Genomic DNA, 15,556 nt, shown 5'->3' on the forward strand with positions numbered 1-15,556 from the left:
TTGTATTTATATAACGCCTTTAATGTGTAAAACGTCCCAAGGAATTTCACAAAGTATTATAAGACAAAAACTTGACACCAAACCACGTAAGTAGATATTAGGACAAAGACATAGGTTTTAAGGAGCGTCTTAAAGGAGGAATGAGGTTTCGGGAGTGAGTTTCAGAGCTTGGGGCCTCGGCAACAGAAGGTTGAGCGATTATCATCAGGGATGCTCAAGAAGGCAGAATTAGAGGAGAGCAGATCTCTCAGGGGTTGTGGGACTGGAGGAGATTACAGAGATAGGGAGGGGAGAGGCCATGGAGGGATCTGAAAACAATGAATGAAAATTTTGAAATCGAGGCGTTGCTTAACCGGGAACAATGTAGGTCAGCGATGCTTCCCCAGCATTCCAGGCACACTGGCCTTCCCTCGATCACCTGGACCTTGCTGGCTGCGATATTTCATCCTGCATCCTCTCCTCATCTTGCTTCTGCAAGAAAAAACACAAAAGGAAAAATAGCAGCGCTCTGTGAGAGGTCTTCCCTCCACAGCTCAAACTTAGGTTATATCAATTACATTTCCCTTCCCGAATACTTGAGCAGCAACTCCTATCTATTTAGCTCGTCAATATTATTTTCACAAAAACCTTTGTGATTAAACAATACAAAAGGTATCTGCAATGTGTTTGCAGCAAGTTCTTTATCTTCCGTCTTGAGCAATCTGTCGTGGAAGGTAACACATGATTCCAAATCATTAGTTCCAAGCTTTTTTTTAAAAGTCTAGAACCAGGGGCATAATCTTCGAATAAGGGGCCGTCCATTTAAAACTGAGATGAGGAGGAATTTCTTCTCTGAGTGTTGTAAATCTGTGGAATTCGCTGCCTCAGAGGCATTGGCTTCTTGAATAAATGAAAGACAGAGATAGACAGATTTTTGAGCAAGGGAATAAGAGGTTACTGGGAGCGGGCAGGAAGTGGAGCTGAGTCCATGATCGGATCAGCCGTGATGGTATTAAATGGCGGAGCAGGCTCGAGGGGCTGCATGGCCGACTCCTGCTCCTATTTCTTATGTTCTTATGGCGGCCACTGAGCCCCTCCCCCAGGCGCTCACTGACCGGGCCTGGAACCGGGGGGTGGCGGGGGGCAAACACGGGGCCTGCGGGCTGTGATTGGGGGCCTGGGGCTGAGCCCAGGTGTGTGTGAAGCGGATGGTGCGGAGTGTTGTCTCTCGGGCCTGGCCCGTACTCGGGCTGTGTGAAGCCGTGTCCCCCCGGGGTTTATTAACCCATGGAACGATTTGTTCTGCACTTTTATGACTGACAGGCGACAAGCCCCGCCCCCTGACAAGCCCCGCCCCCTGTCAAGCCCCAACACCTCGCGGCCCGAATCATTCCATGCAGGTGGTGCCGAGAAACAGGACTGGGGGAGGAAGCACTGGGACTGAGGTAAGACACTTTGGCTGGGGACGGAATGTACTGGGACTTGGATAAGGCACTTTGGCTGGGGGAGGCATGTACTGGGACTGGGGTAAGGAACTTTGGCTGGGGGAGGAAGCACTGGGACTGGGGTAAGGCACTTTGGCTGGGGGAGGAATGTACTGGGACTGGGATAAGGCACTTTGGCTGGGGGAGGCATGTACTGGGACTGGGGTAAGGCACTTTGGCTGGGGGAGGAAGCACTGGGACTGGGGTAAGGCACTTTGGCTGGGGGAGGAAGCACTGGGACTGGGATAAGGCACTTTGGCTGGGGAGGAAGCACTGGGACTGGGATCAGGCACTTTGGCTGGGGGAGGAAGCACTGGGACTGGGATAAGGCACTTTGGCTGGCCTTTGCTGTCTTCTGGGGAGCTCTGTCCTCTGTTGCTTCAGGGAGTAACAATTTGCAAAGTCAGTGAGACCTTGGAATGGGCGGTTCCAGTTACACGTTCCAGTGAAACTTCAGCGTGTGGCTTATCCTCCAAGGGGACCAATCATAACAAAGGGTGGAACATGGTGGCCATTTTTGCCATACAAATAAGCGCGTCCTTTATTAATCTGCTCCCTCCCTCTGCCCACCTCTCACCCACTGCCTCACCCACTGCGCATGCTCAGCTCACCCTGCCTGGCTGATTGACGGCAGCTCCTAACCAATAGGGAGAGCGGGGGCGGGGCTGGAGGGCCGGGCTGGCGGTTGGTCCTCCAGCCAATCGGAGTTTGCGAGGGGTGGGGCTTGCGGCCCCCCAGTGGACGTGGCTGAGCCCGGATCTCCCTCATTGGCTGGAACTCTGCCCCATTGTTAAAGCCAATTTCTCTCAAACTCCAGGAGGAAATGGGTCCTTTGTGTTGTGGCTTTAAACAGATGGAATCCTGTGGAGTGGAGCAAACATCGCAACGTTTGGTAGTGACATGGATTCATTCAGGTCGGACAGTGGGAATTATTTCAGGAAATAACACTGTAGTTGTTTCTGTTTAAATAGAGGAAACCTCTCGTTGTGGAACAACCACACTTCTCGTGGTCTGGTCAACAAGTGTACAACAAGTGTCGTCATGGAAGTAAAGGATGGTATCAAATTGGAAAAAAAGGCATATAACGTTCCGAAAGACAGTGGAAGGCCAGAGGATTGGGAAATATTGAGAAACCAGCAAAGGACGAGTAAAAAATGATAAAGACAGGGAAGATAGCAGATGAGAGCAAACTAGCAAGAAATATAAAAATAGAGAGTAAGAGTTTCTACAGGTATATAAAAAGGAAACGAGTAGCTAAAGTAAACATTGGTCCCTGAGAAGATGAGACTGGAGAATTAATAATGGGAAACACGGAAATGGCAGAGATTTGAACAAATATTTTGTGTCGGTCTTCACGGTAGAGGACACTAAAAACATCCCAACAGTTGATAATCAAGGAGCTATTGCAGAGGGTTCACTTAAAACAGTCACTATCACTGGAGATAAAGTACTAATCAAACTAATGGGACTAAAGGTGGACAAGTCCCCCGGACCTGATGACATGCATCCCAGGGTCTTAAAAGAAGTGGCTGCTGAGATAGTGGATGCATTGGCTGTAATCTACCAAAATTCCCTGAATTCTGGAGAGGTCCCAGCAGACTGGAAAACTGCAAATGTCACACCCCTATTGAAGAAAGGAGGGAGACAGAGAGCAGGAAACTATAGACCAGTGAGCCTACCATCTGTCATTGGGAAAATACTGGAGTTCATCATTTTGGAAGTAGTAGGACATTTAGAAAATCATACTGCAGTATGGTTTTATGAAAGGGAAATCATGTTTGACAAATTTGCTGGAATTGTTTGAGGATGTAACGAGCAGAGTGGATAAAGGAGAACCAGTTGATGTTGTATATTTGGATTTCCAGAAAGCATTCGATGAGGTGCCACACAAAAGGTTACTGCACAAGCTAAAAGCTCACGGGATGTGGGTAATATATCAGGATGGATAGAGGATTGGCAAACTAACAGAAAACAGTTGGATAAATGGGTCATTTTCAGGTTGGGAATCAGTAACTAGTGGGGTGCCACAGGGATCAGTGCTGGGGCCTCAACTATTTACCATTTATATCAATGACTTGGATGAAGGGACCGAGTGTAATGCAGCCAAATTTGCTGATGATACAAAGATAGGTGGGAAAGCAATCTGTGAGGAGGATGCAAAGAATCTACAAAGGGATAGAGATAGGCTCAGTGAGTGGGCAGAAATCTGGCAGGTGGACTACAATGTGGTAAAATGTCAGGTTATCGACAATGGTAGGAAAAATAAAAAAGCAAATTATTATTTAAAAGGGGACGATTACAAAATGCTGTAGTACAGAGAGATCTGGAGCTCCTTGTACATGGAACTCAAAAAATTAGCATGCAGGTAGAGCAAGTAATCAGGAAGGTAAATGGAATGCTGGCCTTTATTGCAAGGGGGATGGAGTATAAAAGTCGGGAAGTCCTGCTACAACTGTGCGGGGCGTTGGTAAGACCACACCTGGAGTACTGCACAGTTTGGGTCTGGACTTGTCTCCATTCCCATGCTGAGGGGATTGTTACACCAGACGGAGGGGCAACATTTGGGGACACTGGTTCCCCACCAATTCCCATTCCCCTTCTTTCTGGTGGATAATGGAGGGGCCTCTGTGTGTAATGTGCAAGTCAGTAAGAATTGTCAGCAAGCTTTCTAATTGGAGATTTTATTCAGTGAAAACTTTGACACTATTGTCGATTTTGTACCATAGATCAGTTTAGGATTAAAGTAAAAGTTCATAATTTTATTCAAAACTGAATTTCTGTTGAGAGTCGGTGAATTAAGGGGAAAGATAACACATGGCATTTGTGAAATGGACACTGCAGCCCCGAGAACACCATCAGCAATATATCCAGAATATTAAAGTCCAGCCCAGTTATAGGGTTATTAACATCAGCAGAAACAAACCTCAACTGTCAGAATGAACATGGTTCAGTCTGGATGTGATTAACAGCAGCAATAACAGCAGATTCCAACCTCTGCAGTCACTTGTGAACTCGCTGGTGTGTCAGCAGGTTGGGTGACTGAGTGAATCCCTTCCCACACTCAGAGCAAGTGAACGGCCTTTCCCCAGTGTGAACTCGCTGGTGTCTCAGCAGGGTGGATGACTGAGTGAATCCCTTCCCACACTCAGAGCAGGTGAACGGCCTCTCTCCAGTGTGAACTCGCTGGTGTTTCAGCAGGTGGGATAATTGAGTGAATCCCTTCCCACACGCAGAGCAGGTGAACGGCCTCTCTCCGGTGTGAACTCGCTGGTGTGACTGCAGGGTGGATAACTGAGTGAATCCCTTCTCACACTCAGAGCAGATGAACGGCCTCTCTCCAGTGTGAACTCGCTGGTGTCTCAGCAGGGTGGATGACTGAGTGAATTCCTTCCCACACTCAGAGCAGGTGAACGGCCTCTTCCCAGTGTGAACTCGCTGGTGTTTCAGCAGGTTGGATAACTGAGTGAATCCCTTCCCACACACAGAGCAGGTGAATGGCCTCTCCCCAGTGTGAACTCGCTTGTGTCTCAGCAGGGTAGATGACTGAGTGAATCGCTTCCCACACACAGAGCAGGTGAACGGCCTATCCCCAGTGTGAACTCGCTGGTGTTTCAGCAGGTTGGATGACTGAGTGAACCCCCTCCTACAGTTAGAGCAGATGAACGGCCTCTCCCCAGTGTGAAGTCGCTGGTGAGTTACAAGTTGGGATGACCCAGTGAATCCCTTCCCACACACGGGGCAGGTGAACGGCCTCTCCCCAGTGTGACTGCGTCGATGAATTTCCAGCACTGATGGTGATCTGAATACTTTCCCACAGTCCCCACATTCCCACGGTTTCTCCATGGTCCGGGTAACCTTGTGACTCTCCAGGTTGGATGATCAGTTGAAGCCTCGCCCACACACACAACACATTTACAGTTTCTCCCCGCTGTGAATGGTGCGATGTTTTTTCAGGCTGTGTAACTGGTTAAAGCTCTTTCCACAGGCAGTGCACTGGAACACTCACTCGGGTGTGTGTGTCTCGGTGCTTTTCCAGTCACACTGATATTTGAAATCTTTTCCCACAGACAGAACAGACAAACATTTCTCCTTCCACTTTCAAAGGCCGATGATATTCAGGTCCTGATGAAACGATTGACTCCGTCAGATCCTGATGTGATGTTTGGTTTGTGTTTCCTGTCTGAAAATCTCACGTTCTAATATGCTGTAAAACCAGATAACAAAACTCATCACTGTAAATACAAGACAGAAATTCAGGTTAGACACATCTAGTTTCCGTGGAACATTCTTTCCTCCTGTTCTTCCAAAGCTGTAAATCCCTGTCCCACACATTGTCCCTCCTGCTGTGCTGAAATCCAAACCCATCGCACATTTCTAGACTGTTTCTCTTCCACTCCCAGTTTTCACCACCAATTCTGGCTGGGTTCAGTTCTACACTGACTGGTTCCCCTCCCTCTCCTCCCCTCAAGATGCTGACACTGGCTGGGTTCAGTTCTACAATCACTGGTTCCCCTCCCTCTCCTCCCCTCAAGATGCTGACACGGGCTGGGTTCATTTCGAAACCCACTACATAAGAACATAAGAAATAGGAGAAGGAGTAGGCCATATGGCCCCTCGAGCTTGCTCTGCATTTAATACTATCATGGCTGACCCGATCATGGACTCAGGTCCACTTCCCTGCCCACTCCGCATAACCCCTTAAATATATTCAATGACCCAGCTTCCACAGCTCTCTGAGGCAGCGAATTCCACAGATTTACAACCCCCAGAGATGAAGTTTATCATCATCTCGGTTTTAAATGGGAAGTCCCTTATTCTAAGATTATGCCCTCGTTCTAGTCTCCCCTATCAGTGGAAACATCCTCTCTGCATTCACCTTGTCAAGCCCCCTTGTAATTTTACATGTTTCGATAAGATCACCTCTCAATTCTTCTGAATTCCAATGAGTAGATGCCCAACCTACTCAACTATTCCTAATCAGTCAACCCCCTCATCTCCGGAATCAACCGAGTGAACCTTCTCTAAACTGCCTCCAAAGCAAGTATATCCTTTCTTAAATATGGAAACCAAAATTGTACGCAGTATTCATGGTGTGGCCTCACCAATACCCTGTCTAACGGTCCCTGCTTTTATACCCCATTCCCTTTGCAATAAATGCCAAGATTCCATTGGCCTTCCTGATCACTTGCTGTACCTGCATACTAACCTTTTGTGTTTCATAGAAATATAGAAAATAGGCGCAGGAGTAGGCCATTCGGACCTTCGAGCCTGCACTGCCATTCAATTAGTTCATGGCTGAACATGCAACTTCAGTACCCCATTCCTGCTTTCTTGCCATACCCCTTGATCCCCCCTAGTAGTAAGGACTACATCTAACTCCTTTTTGAATATATTTAGTGAATTGGCCTCAACAACTTCCTGTGGTAGAGAATTCCACAGGTTCACCACTCTCTGGGTGATGACGTTTCTCCTCATCTCGGTCCTAAATGGCTTACCCCTTATCCTTAGACAGTGACCTCTGGTTCTGGACTTCCCCAACATTGGGAACATTCTTCCTGAATCTAACCTGTTTAAACCCGTCAGAATTTTAAACGTTTCTATGAGATCCCCTCTCATTCTTCTGAACTCCAGTGAATACAAGCCCAGTTGATCCAGTCTTTCTTGATATGTCAGTCCCGCCATCCCGGGAATCAGTCTGATGAACCTTCGCTGCACTCCTGAAAGTGCCTTGTGTAATATAAAAAGGGACATGGTCTAGTCTAATATAAACAGAGACAGGGTCTAGTGTAATATAAACAGGGACAGGGTCTAGTGTCATATAAACAGAGACAGGGTCCAGTGTAATATAAACAGAGACAGGGTCTAGTGTAATACAAACAGAGACAGGGTCTAGTGTAATACAAACAGAGACAAGGTCTAGTGTAATACAAGCAGAGACAGGGTCTAGTGTAATACAAACAGAGACAGGGTCAAGTGTAATATAAACAGAGAAAGCGTCTCGTGTAATATAAACAGAGACAGGGTCTAGTGTAATATAAACAGAGACAGGGTTTAGTGTAATATAAACAGAGACAGGGTCTAGTGTAATATAAACAGAGAAAGGGTCTAGTGTAATATAAACAGAGACAGGGTTTAGTGTAATATAAACAGAGACAGGGTCTAGTGTAATATAAACAGAGACAGGGTCCAGTGTAATATAAACAGAGACAGGGTCCAGTGTAATATAAACAGAGACAGGGTCTAGTGTAATATAAACAGGGACAGGGTCTAGTGTAATATAAACAGAGACAGGGTCTAGTGTAATATAAACAGAGACAGGGTCTAGTGTAATATAAACAGAGACAGGGTCTAGTGTAATATAAACAGAGACAGGGTCTAGTGTAATATAAACAGAGACAGGGTCTAGTGTAATATAAACAGAGACAGGGTCTGGTGTAATATAAACAGAGACAGGGTCCAGTGTAATATAAACAGAGACAGGGTCGAGTGTAATATAAACAGAGACAGGGTCTAGTGTAATATAAACAGAGACAGGGTCCAGTGTAATATAAACAGAGACAGGGGCCTGGTGTAATACGGTGCGAACTGGTTTAAAAGCTCTGCAGATCTGATTCAACACCAGTGAGTTCACACTGATGGGAAACAGTTCAGTCGCTCTCACTGTGGGAAGGGGTTCAGTCATTCACCCTCACTGCACACCGACACACTCACACTGGGGAGAGACCATTTACCTGCTCCGTGTGTGGGAAGGGATTCACTTGCTGATCCATGCTGCTGAATAAGGGATCAGACATTTAGGACTGAGATGAGGAGAAATTTCCTCACCCAGAGGATGGTGAATCTTTGGAAATCTCTGCTCCAGAGAGCTGTAGGTGCTCAGCCGTTGAGTAGATTCAAGACAGAGGGTGATCATTTTTTGGAAACTAAGGGAATTAAGGGATATAGGGATAGTGCAGGAAGATGGAGTTGAGCTAGAAGATCAGCCATGATCTTGTTGAATGGCAGAGCAGGCCTGAAGGGGCAAAAAGGCCGACTCTGGCTCCTATCTGTTATGTTCTTTTATACCGGTGGACACGGCCTGCTCCCTCTCCAGGGCCACCCGGACACAGACCAGACCGCAGGAAGAGAGGCAGGCAGCCAGAGTGACCCCCCAGACCCTGTTCATCCTGGACCTACAAATTGCTGTTCTAGCCAGGCCCAAGAGCAGGTCCAGGAGATGATCATCTGACTTACCCACACCCTCCACACCAAAGATTAGGAACATGGGGCTAAATTGTAACCAAACATCGAAGAGCAAGTTATTATTTAAATGGAGAAAGATTGCAAAGTGCCGCAGTACAGCAGGACCTGGGGGTCTGGTGCATGAAACACAAGGTTAGTATGCAGGTACAGCAAGTGATCAGGGAGGCCAATGGAATCTTGACCTTTATTGCAAAGGGGATAGAGTATAAAAGCAGGGAAGTCTTGCTCCAGTTATACAGGGTATTGGTGAGGCCACACCTGGAATATTGCGTGCAGTTTTGATTTCCATATCTAAGAAAGGATATACTTGCTTTGGAGGCAGTTCAGAGAAGGTTCACGAGGTTGATTCCGGAGATGAGGGGGTTGACTTATGAGGAAAGGTTGAGGAGGTTGGGCCTCTACTCATTGGAATTCAGAAGAATGAGAGGTGATCTTATCGAAATATATAAGATAATGAGGGGGTTTGACAAGGTGGATGCAGAGAGGATGTTTCCACTGATGGGGGAGACTAGAACTAGGGGGCATGATCTTAGAATAAAGGGCCATCCATTTAAAACTGAGCTGAGGAGGGATTTTACCTCTCAGAGGGTTGTAAATCTGTGGAACTCGCTGCCTCAGAGAGCTGTGGAAGCCGGGTCATTGAATAAATTGAAGACAGAGATAGACAGTTTCTTAACCGATCAGGGGTTATGGGGCGCGGGCCTGAGTCCATGATCGGATCAGCCATGATCGTATTAAATGGCGGAGCAGACTCGAGGGGCCGTATGGCCGACTCCTGCTCCTATTTCTTATGTTCTTATGTCAAATACTGACAAATGTTCAACTGTTTTGCTGACAAAAGAAACCTTGATTTGATTTTTAAAAGATGTACAGTTTAACAGGAGTTCACACAGACTCACCTGATTGGCCGACTCAGGATCCACCCCTTAAGCACTGCGATTGGTTGCAGAACACGCTGCTCCCTGGGCCCTCCGGCCTCTGAACTCTCTTCCTGTTGGTTCCCAGGGCAATCAATCACCACTCACCAACATTACGCTGCCAGATGAAGTTGAGGGGCTCAGAGGAAGAAATAAAATGAGGCCGTGAATCTGAGTTAAAAAGTAAAATTCGAGAAGCATGAGTAAATTTATAAACAAAACTATTTAAAGTCAAATCAAATGAATTGTTGCATTTAATATATTCCTTTTGGGCCAAGTGGGAAACAAGAGATGTGTGGGCTGTGCAGAGTGTCTGTGCCCGGTTACACAGCGTGTCCCTGGCTCTCCGCTCCAAGTGCACATGTTTCAGCTCACATCCAACTGACTGGATAAACCTCGCCCGTCTAAACCCCATCACACAAATATCAGCATTTGATGTAAGTTATGCTAAACCTTTATAAAACACTGGTTAGGCCTCAGCTGGCACATTGTGTTCAATTCTGGGCACCACACTTTCAGAAGGATGTCTACACCTTAGAGAGGGTGCAGAAGAGATTTACTCGAATGGTACGAAGGATGAGGGACTTCAGTTATGGGGAGATACTGGAGAAGCTGCAGTTATTCTCCTTGGAGCAGAAAAGGTATAGAGGAGATTTGATAGAGTGTTCAAATTCATGAACAGTTTTAATAGACTAAATAAGGAGAAACACTTTCCAGTGGCAGAAGGGTCGGTAACCAGAGGACACAGAGTTCAGGTGATTGGCAAAAGAAGCAGAGGCGACATGAGGGAACATTCTATAAGCAGCGAGTTGTTGCAATCTGGAACGCACTGCCTGATAGGGCGGTGGAAGCAGATTCAATAGTAACTTTCAAACGTGAATTGGATAAATACCTAAAGGGACAATATTTGCAGAGCTATGGGGAAAGATCAGGGGAGTGGAACCAGCTGGATAGCTCTACCATAGAGGTAACAAGGCGGATCGATGAGGGGAGTGCATTTGATGCAGTGGATATGGATTTTAGCAAGGCTTTTGATAAGGTCCCACCTAAGAACAGAAGAAATAGGAGCAGGAGTAGGCCATACGGCCCCTCGAGCCTACTCCACCATTTAATACAATCTTGGCTGATCCAATCATGGACTCAGGTCCACTTCCCTGCCCGCTCCCCATAACCCCTTATTAGTTAGGGCAGACTGTTCACAAAAACAAAAGCCCATGGGATCCAAGGCAAAGTAGCAAGTTGGATCCAAAATTGTCTCAGAGGCAGAAGCAAAGGGTAATGGTTGATGGGTGTTTTTGTGACTGGAAGGCTGTTTCTAGTGGGGTTCCCCAGGGCTCAGTAGTAGGTCCCTGGCTTTTTGTGGTATATATCAATGATTTTGACCTGAGTGTAGGGTATGACTAAGAAGTTTGCAAATTATAAAAAAATTGGCCATGTGGTTGATAATGAAGAAGAAAGCTGCAGACTGCAGGAAGATATCAATGGACTGGTCAGGTGGGCAGAACAGTGGCAAATGGAATTCAACCCAGTGTGAGGTAATGCATTTGGGGAGGGTGAACAAGACAAGGGAATACACAATAAATGGTAGGGCACTGAGAAGTGAAGAGGAACAGAGCGACCTTGGAGTGCAGGTCCACAGATCCCTGAAGGGAGCAGGAGAGGTAGATAAGGTGGTTATGAAAGCATTTGGGATACTTGCCTTTATTAGCTGAGGCATAGAATATAAGAGCTTGACACTAAAACACTCGTTAGGCCACAGCTAGAGTACTGTGTGCAGTTGTGGTCATCACATTACAGGCAAGATGTGATTACACTCGACAGGGTACAGAGATTTACGAGGATGTTGCGTGGACTGGAGAATTTTAACGAAGAGGAAAGATTGAATAGGTGGGGTTGTTTTCTTAGGAAAAGAGACACTGAGGGGAGACCTGATTGAGGTGTATAAAATTATGAGGGGCCCAGATAGAGTGGATGGGAAGGACCTATTTCCTTTAGCCGAGGGGTCAATAACTGGGGTGCATAGGTTTAAAGTAATTGGAAGAAGGTTTAGAGGGGAGACCTAATTGCGGTATATAAAATTATGAGGGCTCTGGATAGAGTGGATAGCAAGGACCTATTTCTGTTAGCAGAGGGGTCAGCTGTGGCTCAGTGGGTAGCACTCTCGCCTCGGAGACAGAAGGTTGTGGGTTCAAGTCCCACTCCAGGGACTTGAGCACAGAAAGTGTAGGCTGACACTGCAGTGCAGTGCTGAGGGAGTGCTGCACTGTCGGATGAGACGTTAAACCGAGGCTCTGTCTGCTCTCTCCCTCTGATGGCTGTAAAAGATCCCATGGCACTAATTCGATGAAGAGCAGGGGAGTTATCCCCGGTGTCCTGGCCAATATTTATCCCTCAACCACATGGCTGTCTGTGGGATCTTGCTGTGCACAGATTGACTGCCGCATTTCCCACATTACAACAGTGACTACACTCCAACAGAACTTCATTCTCTGTAAAGAGCTTTGAGACGTCTGGTGGCGGTGAGAGGCGCTATATAAATGTAAGTCTTATATCAATGTAAGCCGAGAGCTGTACAGTGGGATCAGGCTGGAGAGCTCTGTGCCGGCCGGCAGGGACACGATGGGCCGAATGGCCTCCTTCTGTGATGTCACTGCCTGGGGTTCTATGACGTCACAGGTCTCACCAGCAGCCGCACTGCCTGATGGGTGATTGACAGCCCAGAGTCCGCGCCTGCGCACCGGGAACCACGCCCGGCACAGCGCCCCTCCCGGTCATCATCGGTAATAACCGCGCATGCCCAGAGGACACAGACCGCGCCCTCCCCCCACACTGGGAGCTGCGCCTGCGCGGTCGGGTCCTGTGGCGCGGGGCCTTCCGGGGAAAGGTGTTTGTGTCCGTTAAAGAGCCGCGATCGGTGACGTAAAGTGAGTTTTCTCCGCTCCGATTGGGTAGAGAATGGCGCGGGGGGGGAGGGGGAGAATAAAGGCAAATCCAAACCTGAGAGTCCGCACATCCGGGTCCCCGACACACGTCACACAGTCTGGCGGAGCGCGCTCGAGGGACACGTGACCCGGGCTCACGGCCTGATTGACGGGAGCTTCCGACCAATGGGGAGCGAGCGGGCCGGGGCTGGAGGAGCGAGCCGGCGGCGGGTCCTCCAACCAATCGGGGAGCCCGAGGGGCGGGACCTGTGCCGCTGATTGGCTGAGCCGCAACAACAACAACTGGTATTTACACACGTCACAAAAGGCGGGAAGGCGCTTCCCAGCGCGCGGTGTGAGAGTGTTCCAGGACAAACACATTGGGCCCCGAGACACAACAATCAGTGAAGGCCGGGGAGCGACAGGCCGCTCACAGAGGCGGCTTTTAAACACAGACAATCGGTGCAGGAGTCGGCCATTGGGCCCTTCGAGCCTGCACCACATTCAATCAGATCATGGCCGACCACTCCCTCAGTGCCCCTTTCCTGCTTTCTCTCCAGACCCTGGATCCCCCGAGTCGTCAGCACTTCATCCAACTCCTTTTTCAATATATTTAGCGAATTGGCCTCAACAACTTTCTTCTCGATCTCCCTCGCTGCCCTGCTCCACCTCACACTCAACAAGCTCCCCACTGGAGTGGGACTAAACTACAGAACCAGTGGGAACCTGTTTAACCGTCGTCATCTCCAGGCCAGGTCCAAGACCACCCGACCTCTGTCGTCGAGCTACAGTACACGGACAACACTTGCGTCTGCACACACAGAGGCTGAACCCAGAGTCAACGTCTTCACTGAGACGTGCGAAAGCGTAGGCCTTACGCTAAACATCCGTCAGACAAAGGTCCTCCACCAGCCTGTCCCCGCCGCACAGCACTGCCCCCCACCCCGCGCCTGCCAGTCATCAAGATCCACGGTGCGGCCCTGGACAATGTGGACCATTTCCCGTACCTCGGGAGATTATTATCAACAAGAGCAGACATTGGCAACGAGATTCAACACCGCCTCCAGTGCAGCCTTCGACCGCCTGACGAAAAGAGTGTTTGAGGACCAGGCCTTCAAATCTGCCACCAAGCTCATGGTCTACAGGGCTGTAGTAATACCCGCGCTCTTTAATGGTTCAGAGACATGGACCATGTACAGTAGATACCTCAAGTTGTTGGAGAAATACCACCAACAATGTCTCCGCAAGATCCTGCAAATTCCCTGGGAGGACAGATGCACCAACATTAGCGTCCTCGACCAGGCCAATATCCCCAGCATTGAAGCACTGACCACACTCGACCAGCTCCGTTAGGCAGGCCATATTGCTCGCATACCAGAGACGAGACTCCCAAAGCAAGCGCTCTAGTCAGAACTCCTTCACGGCACACAAGCCAAAGGTGGGCAGAGGAAATGTTACAAGGACACCCTCAAAGCCTCCCTGATAAAGTGCAACATCCCCACCGACACCTGGGAGTCCCTGGCCAAAGACCGCCCTAAGTGGAGGAAGTGCATCCGGGAGGGCGCTGAGCACCTCGAGTCTCATCGCCGAGAGCATGCAGAGACCAAGCGCAGGCAGCGGAAGGAGCGTGCGGTAAACCTGTCCCACCCTCCCTTTCCCTCAATGACTATCTGTCCCACCTGTGACAGGGACTGTGGCTCCCCTGTTGGACTGTTCATCCACCTAAAGACTCATTTATAGAGTGGAAGCAAGTCCTCCTCGATTGCGAGGGACTGCCTGTGATGCTCCTTCAGGATCTGTCCTTTCCCAACACTCTCCAGTTGTGACCAACCATTAACTGTGTTGCTGCCCACAGATGTTGCCTGAGCCGCGGACACTTGCAGCATCTTGTGTTTGTGTGGCCACAGACACTTTCCCTTCAGCACCGCGCGCCCTGGATTGTTCGCTGATTGATTGATTGGTGCCGCGGCCCCGCCCCCCCCGCCGCCGATTGGTGCGGAGCAGCGTGCGCTGGGTGGGCTGGTGCCCCGTGCCGCCCCGCCATTGGCTGCGGGCTGAGTGTTGCGCGGGTTGGAGGTTTGTTGGCGGCTCCGCTCGTGGCCTTTGAGCTCGGTGGCCCGGGTGAGGCGGGGCGGAGTTGTGTGCAGGCGCGGGGCCAGCCTATTGTGGGAGATGACCCGCGGAGGATGGAGGAGCGGCCCGGGCAGCGCGCCCAGCCTCCCTGCGGACTCACGGACTCACGTACACGCGCGGGCGGCGAGATTCCGTCGCCAAGTCGGCAGCGGCTGTGGGACACCTTCGGGCGGGGACGGGACTTGGTTACTGTCGGGGGTTGCGGGCGTTCGGCCGCCATCTTTGGGCAGCACGGGTCCGCCCACCGCGGGGAGCAGGGAGCGACAGGGGCGGGGCTTCCCCCACGTCACAATGTGTTCCATTGTCCCGCTGCAGGATGGGGGCCAGTGACATGAACACATGAGAACATCAGAAATAGGAGATGAGTCGCCATTTGGCCTCTCAGGCCTGCCGCCATTCAATAAGATGATGGCTGCAGCATCTGGGGTGGTTCTCCTTGGAGCAGTGAAGGTGCAGGGCAGGTTTAACAGGTGCTCACAGTCAGGAAGGCTTTAGATTGAGTCAGGGAACAGAGTGGTTCTGCTCACACAATCGGAGAATGGTTACAGCACGGAAGGCCATTCGGCCCCTCGAGCCCTTGCCGGCTCCCAGCGAGTCCCACTGCCCCGCCCTTTCCCCCGGCCCTGCAAATGTTTTCTTTCAGATATTTATCCAACTCCCTTTTGAAAGCTGTGATTGAGTCTGCCTCCACCTCCCTTTCAGGCCGTGCATTCCAGATCCTAACCACTCGCTGCGCAAAATAGATTTTTCTCATGTCGCTTTTGGTTCTTTTACCAATCACCTTAAATCCGTCTCCTCTGGTTCTCGACCCTTCCACCAATGGGAACAGAACAATGGGATGTCTGCTCTGCCTACATCCCTCATGATTTTGAACCTCTAT

At 49.4% G+C, this 15,556-nt stretch overlaps 1 protein-coding gene and 1 long non-coding RNA gene across 4 annotated transcripts in view; one reads left to right on the forward strand and one right to left on the reverse strand.

Moving 5' to 3' along the window:
• LOC139243871 (zinc finger protein 436-like) lies at positions 1-12,694 on the reverse strand. 3 transcript variants are annotated; one of them, XR_011589736.1, is made up of 3 exons: positions 12,620-12,694; positions 9,605-9,793; positions 1-471 (listed from the first exon to the last, which is right to left on the reverse strand). XR_011589736.1 is itself a non-coding variant. In XM_070870883.1 (3 exons), the coding sequence occupies exon 3, from the start codon at positions 5,304-5,306 to the stop codon at positions 4,464-4,466; it is 843 nt and encodes a 280-aa protein (XP_070726984.1). In that variant the 5' UTR covers positions 5,307-5,667; positions 9,605-9,793; positions 12,620-12,694; the 3' UTR covers positions 4,171-4,463. The 3 variants fall into 3 exon arrangements, 2 of the variants coding, with proteins under 2 accessions (XP_070726984.1, XP_070726983.1); XM_070870883.1 differs by lacking the exon at positions 1-471 and adding an exon at positions 4,171-5,667; XM_070870882.1 differs by lacking the exon at positions 1-471 and adding an exon at positions 4,171-5,695.
• The window catches only part of LOC139243873 (uncharacterized), a 16,191-nt gene continuing 13,101 nt past the window's right edge, over positions 12,467-15,556 (forward strand). The window contains exon 1 of the long non-coding RNA XR_011589737.1: positions 12,467-12,546. This is a non-coding gene — a long non-coding RNA (uncharacterized lncRNA). The remainder of the gene's footprint in view (positions 12,547-15,556) is intronic.

This window comes from Pristiophorus japonicus, unplaced genomic scaffold (genome assembly GCF_044704955.1).
Source record: "Pristiophorus japonicus isolate sPriJap1 unplaced genomic scaffold, sPriJap1.hap1 HAP1_SCAFFOLD_190, whole genome shotgun sequence".
Taxonomy (NCBI): Eukaryota; Metazoa; Chordata; class Chondrichthyes; family Pristiophoridae; genus Pristiophorus; species Pristiophorus japonicus.

Coding starts and splice junctions, on each gene's coding strand:
- LOC139243871 (XM_070870883.1), bottom strand. CDS start 5,306: ATGGAGAAACCGTGGGAATGTGGGGACTGTGGGAAAGTATTCAGATCA.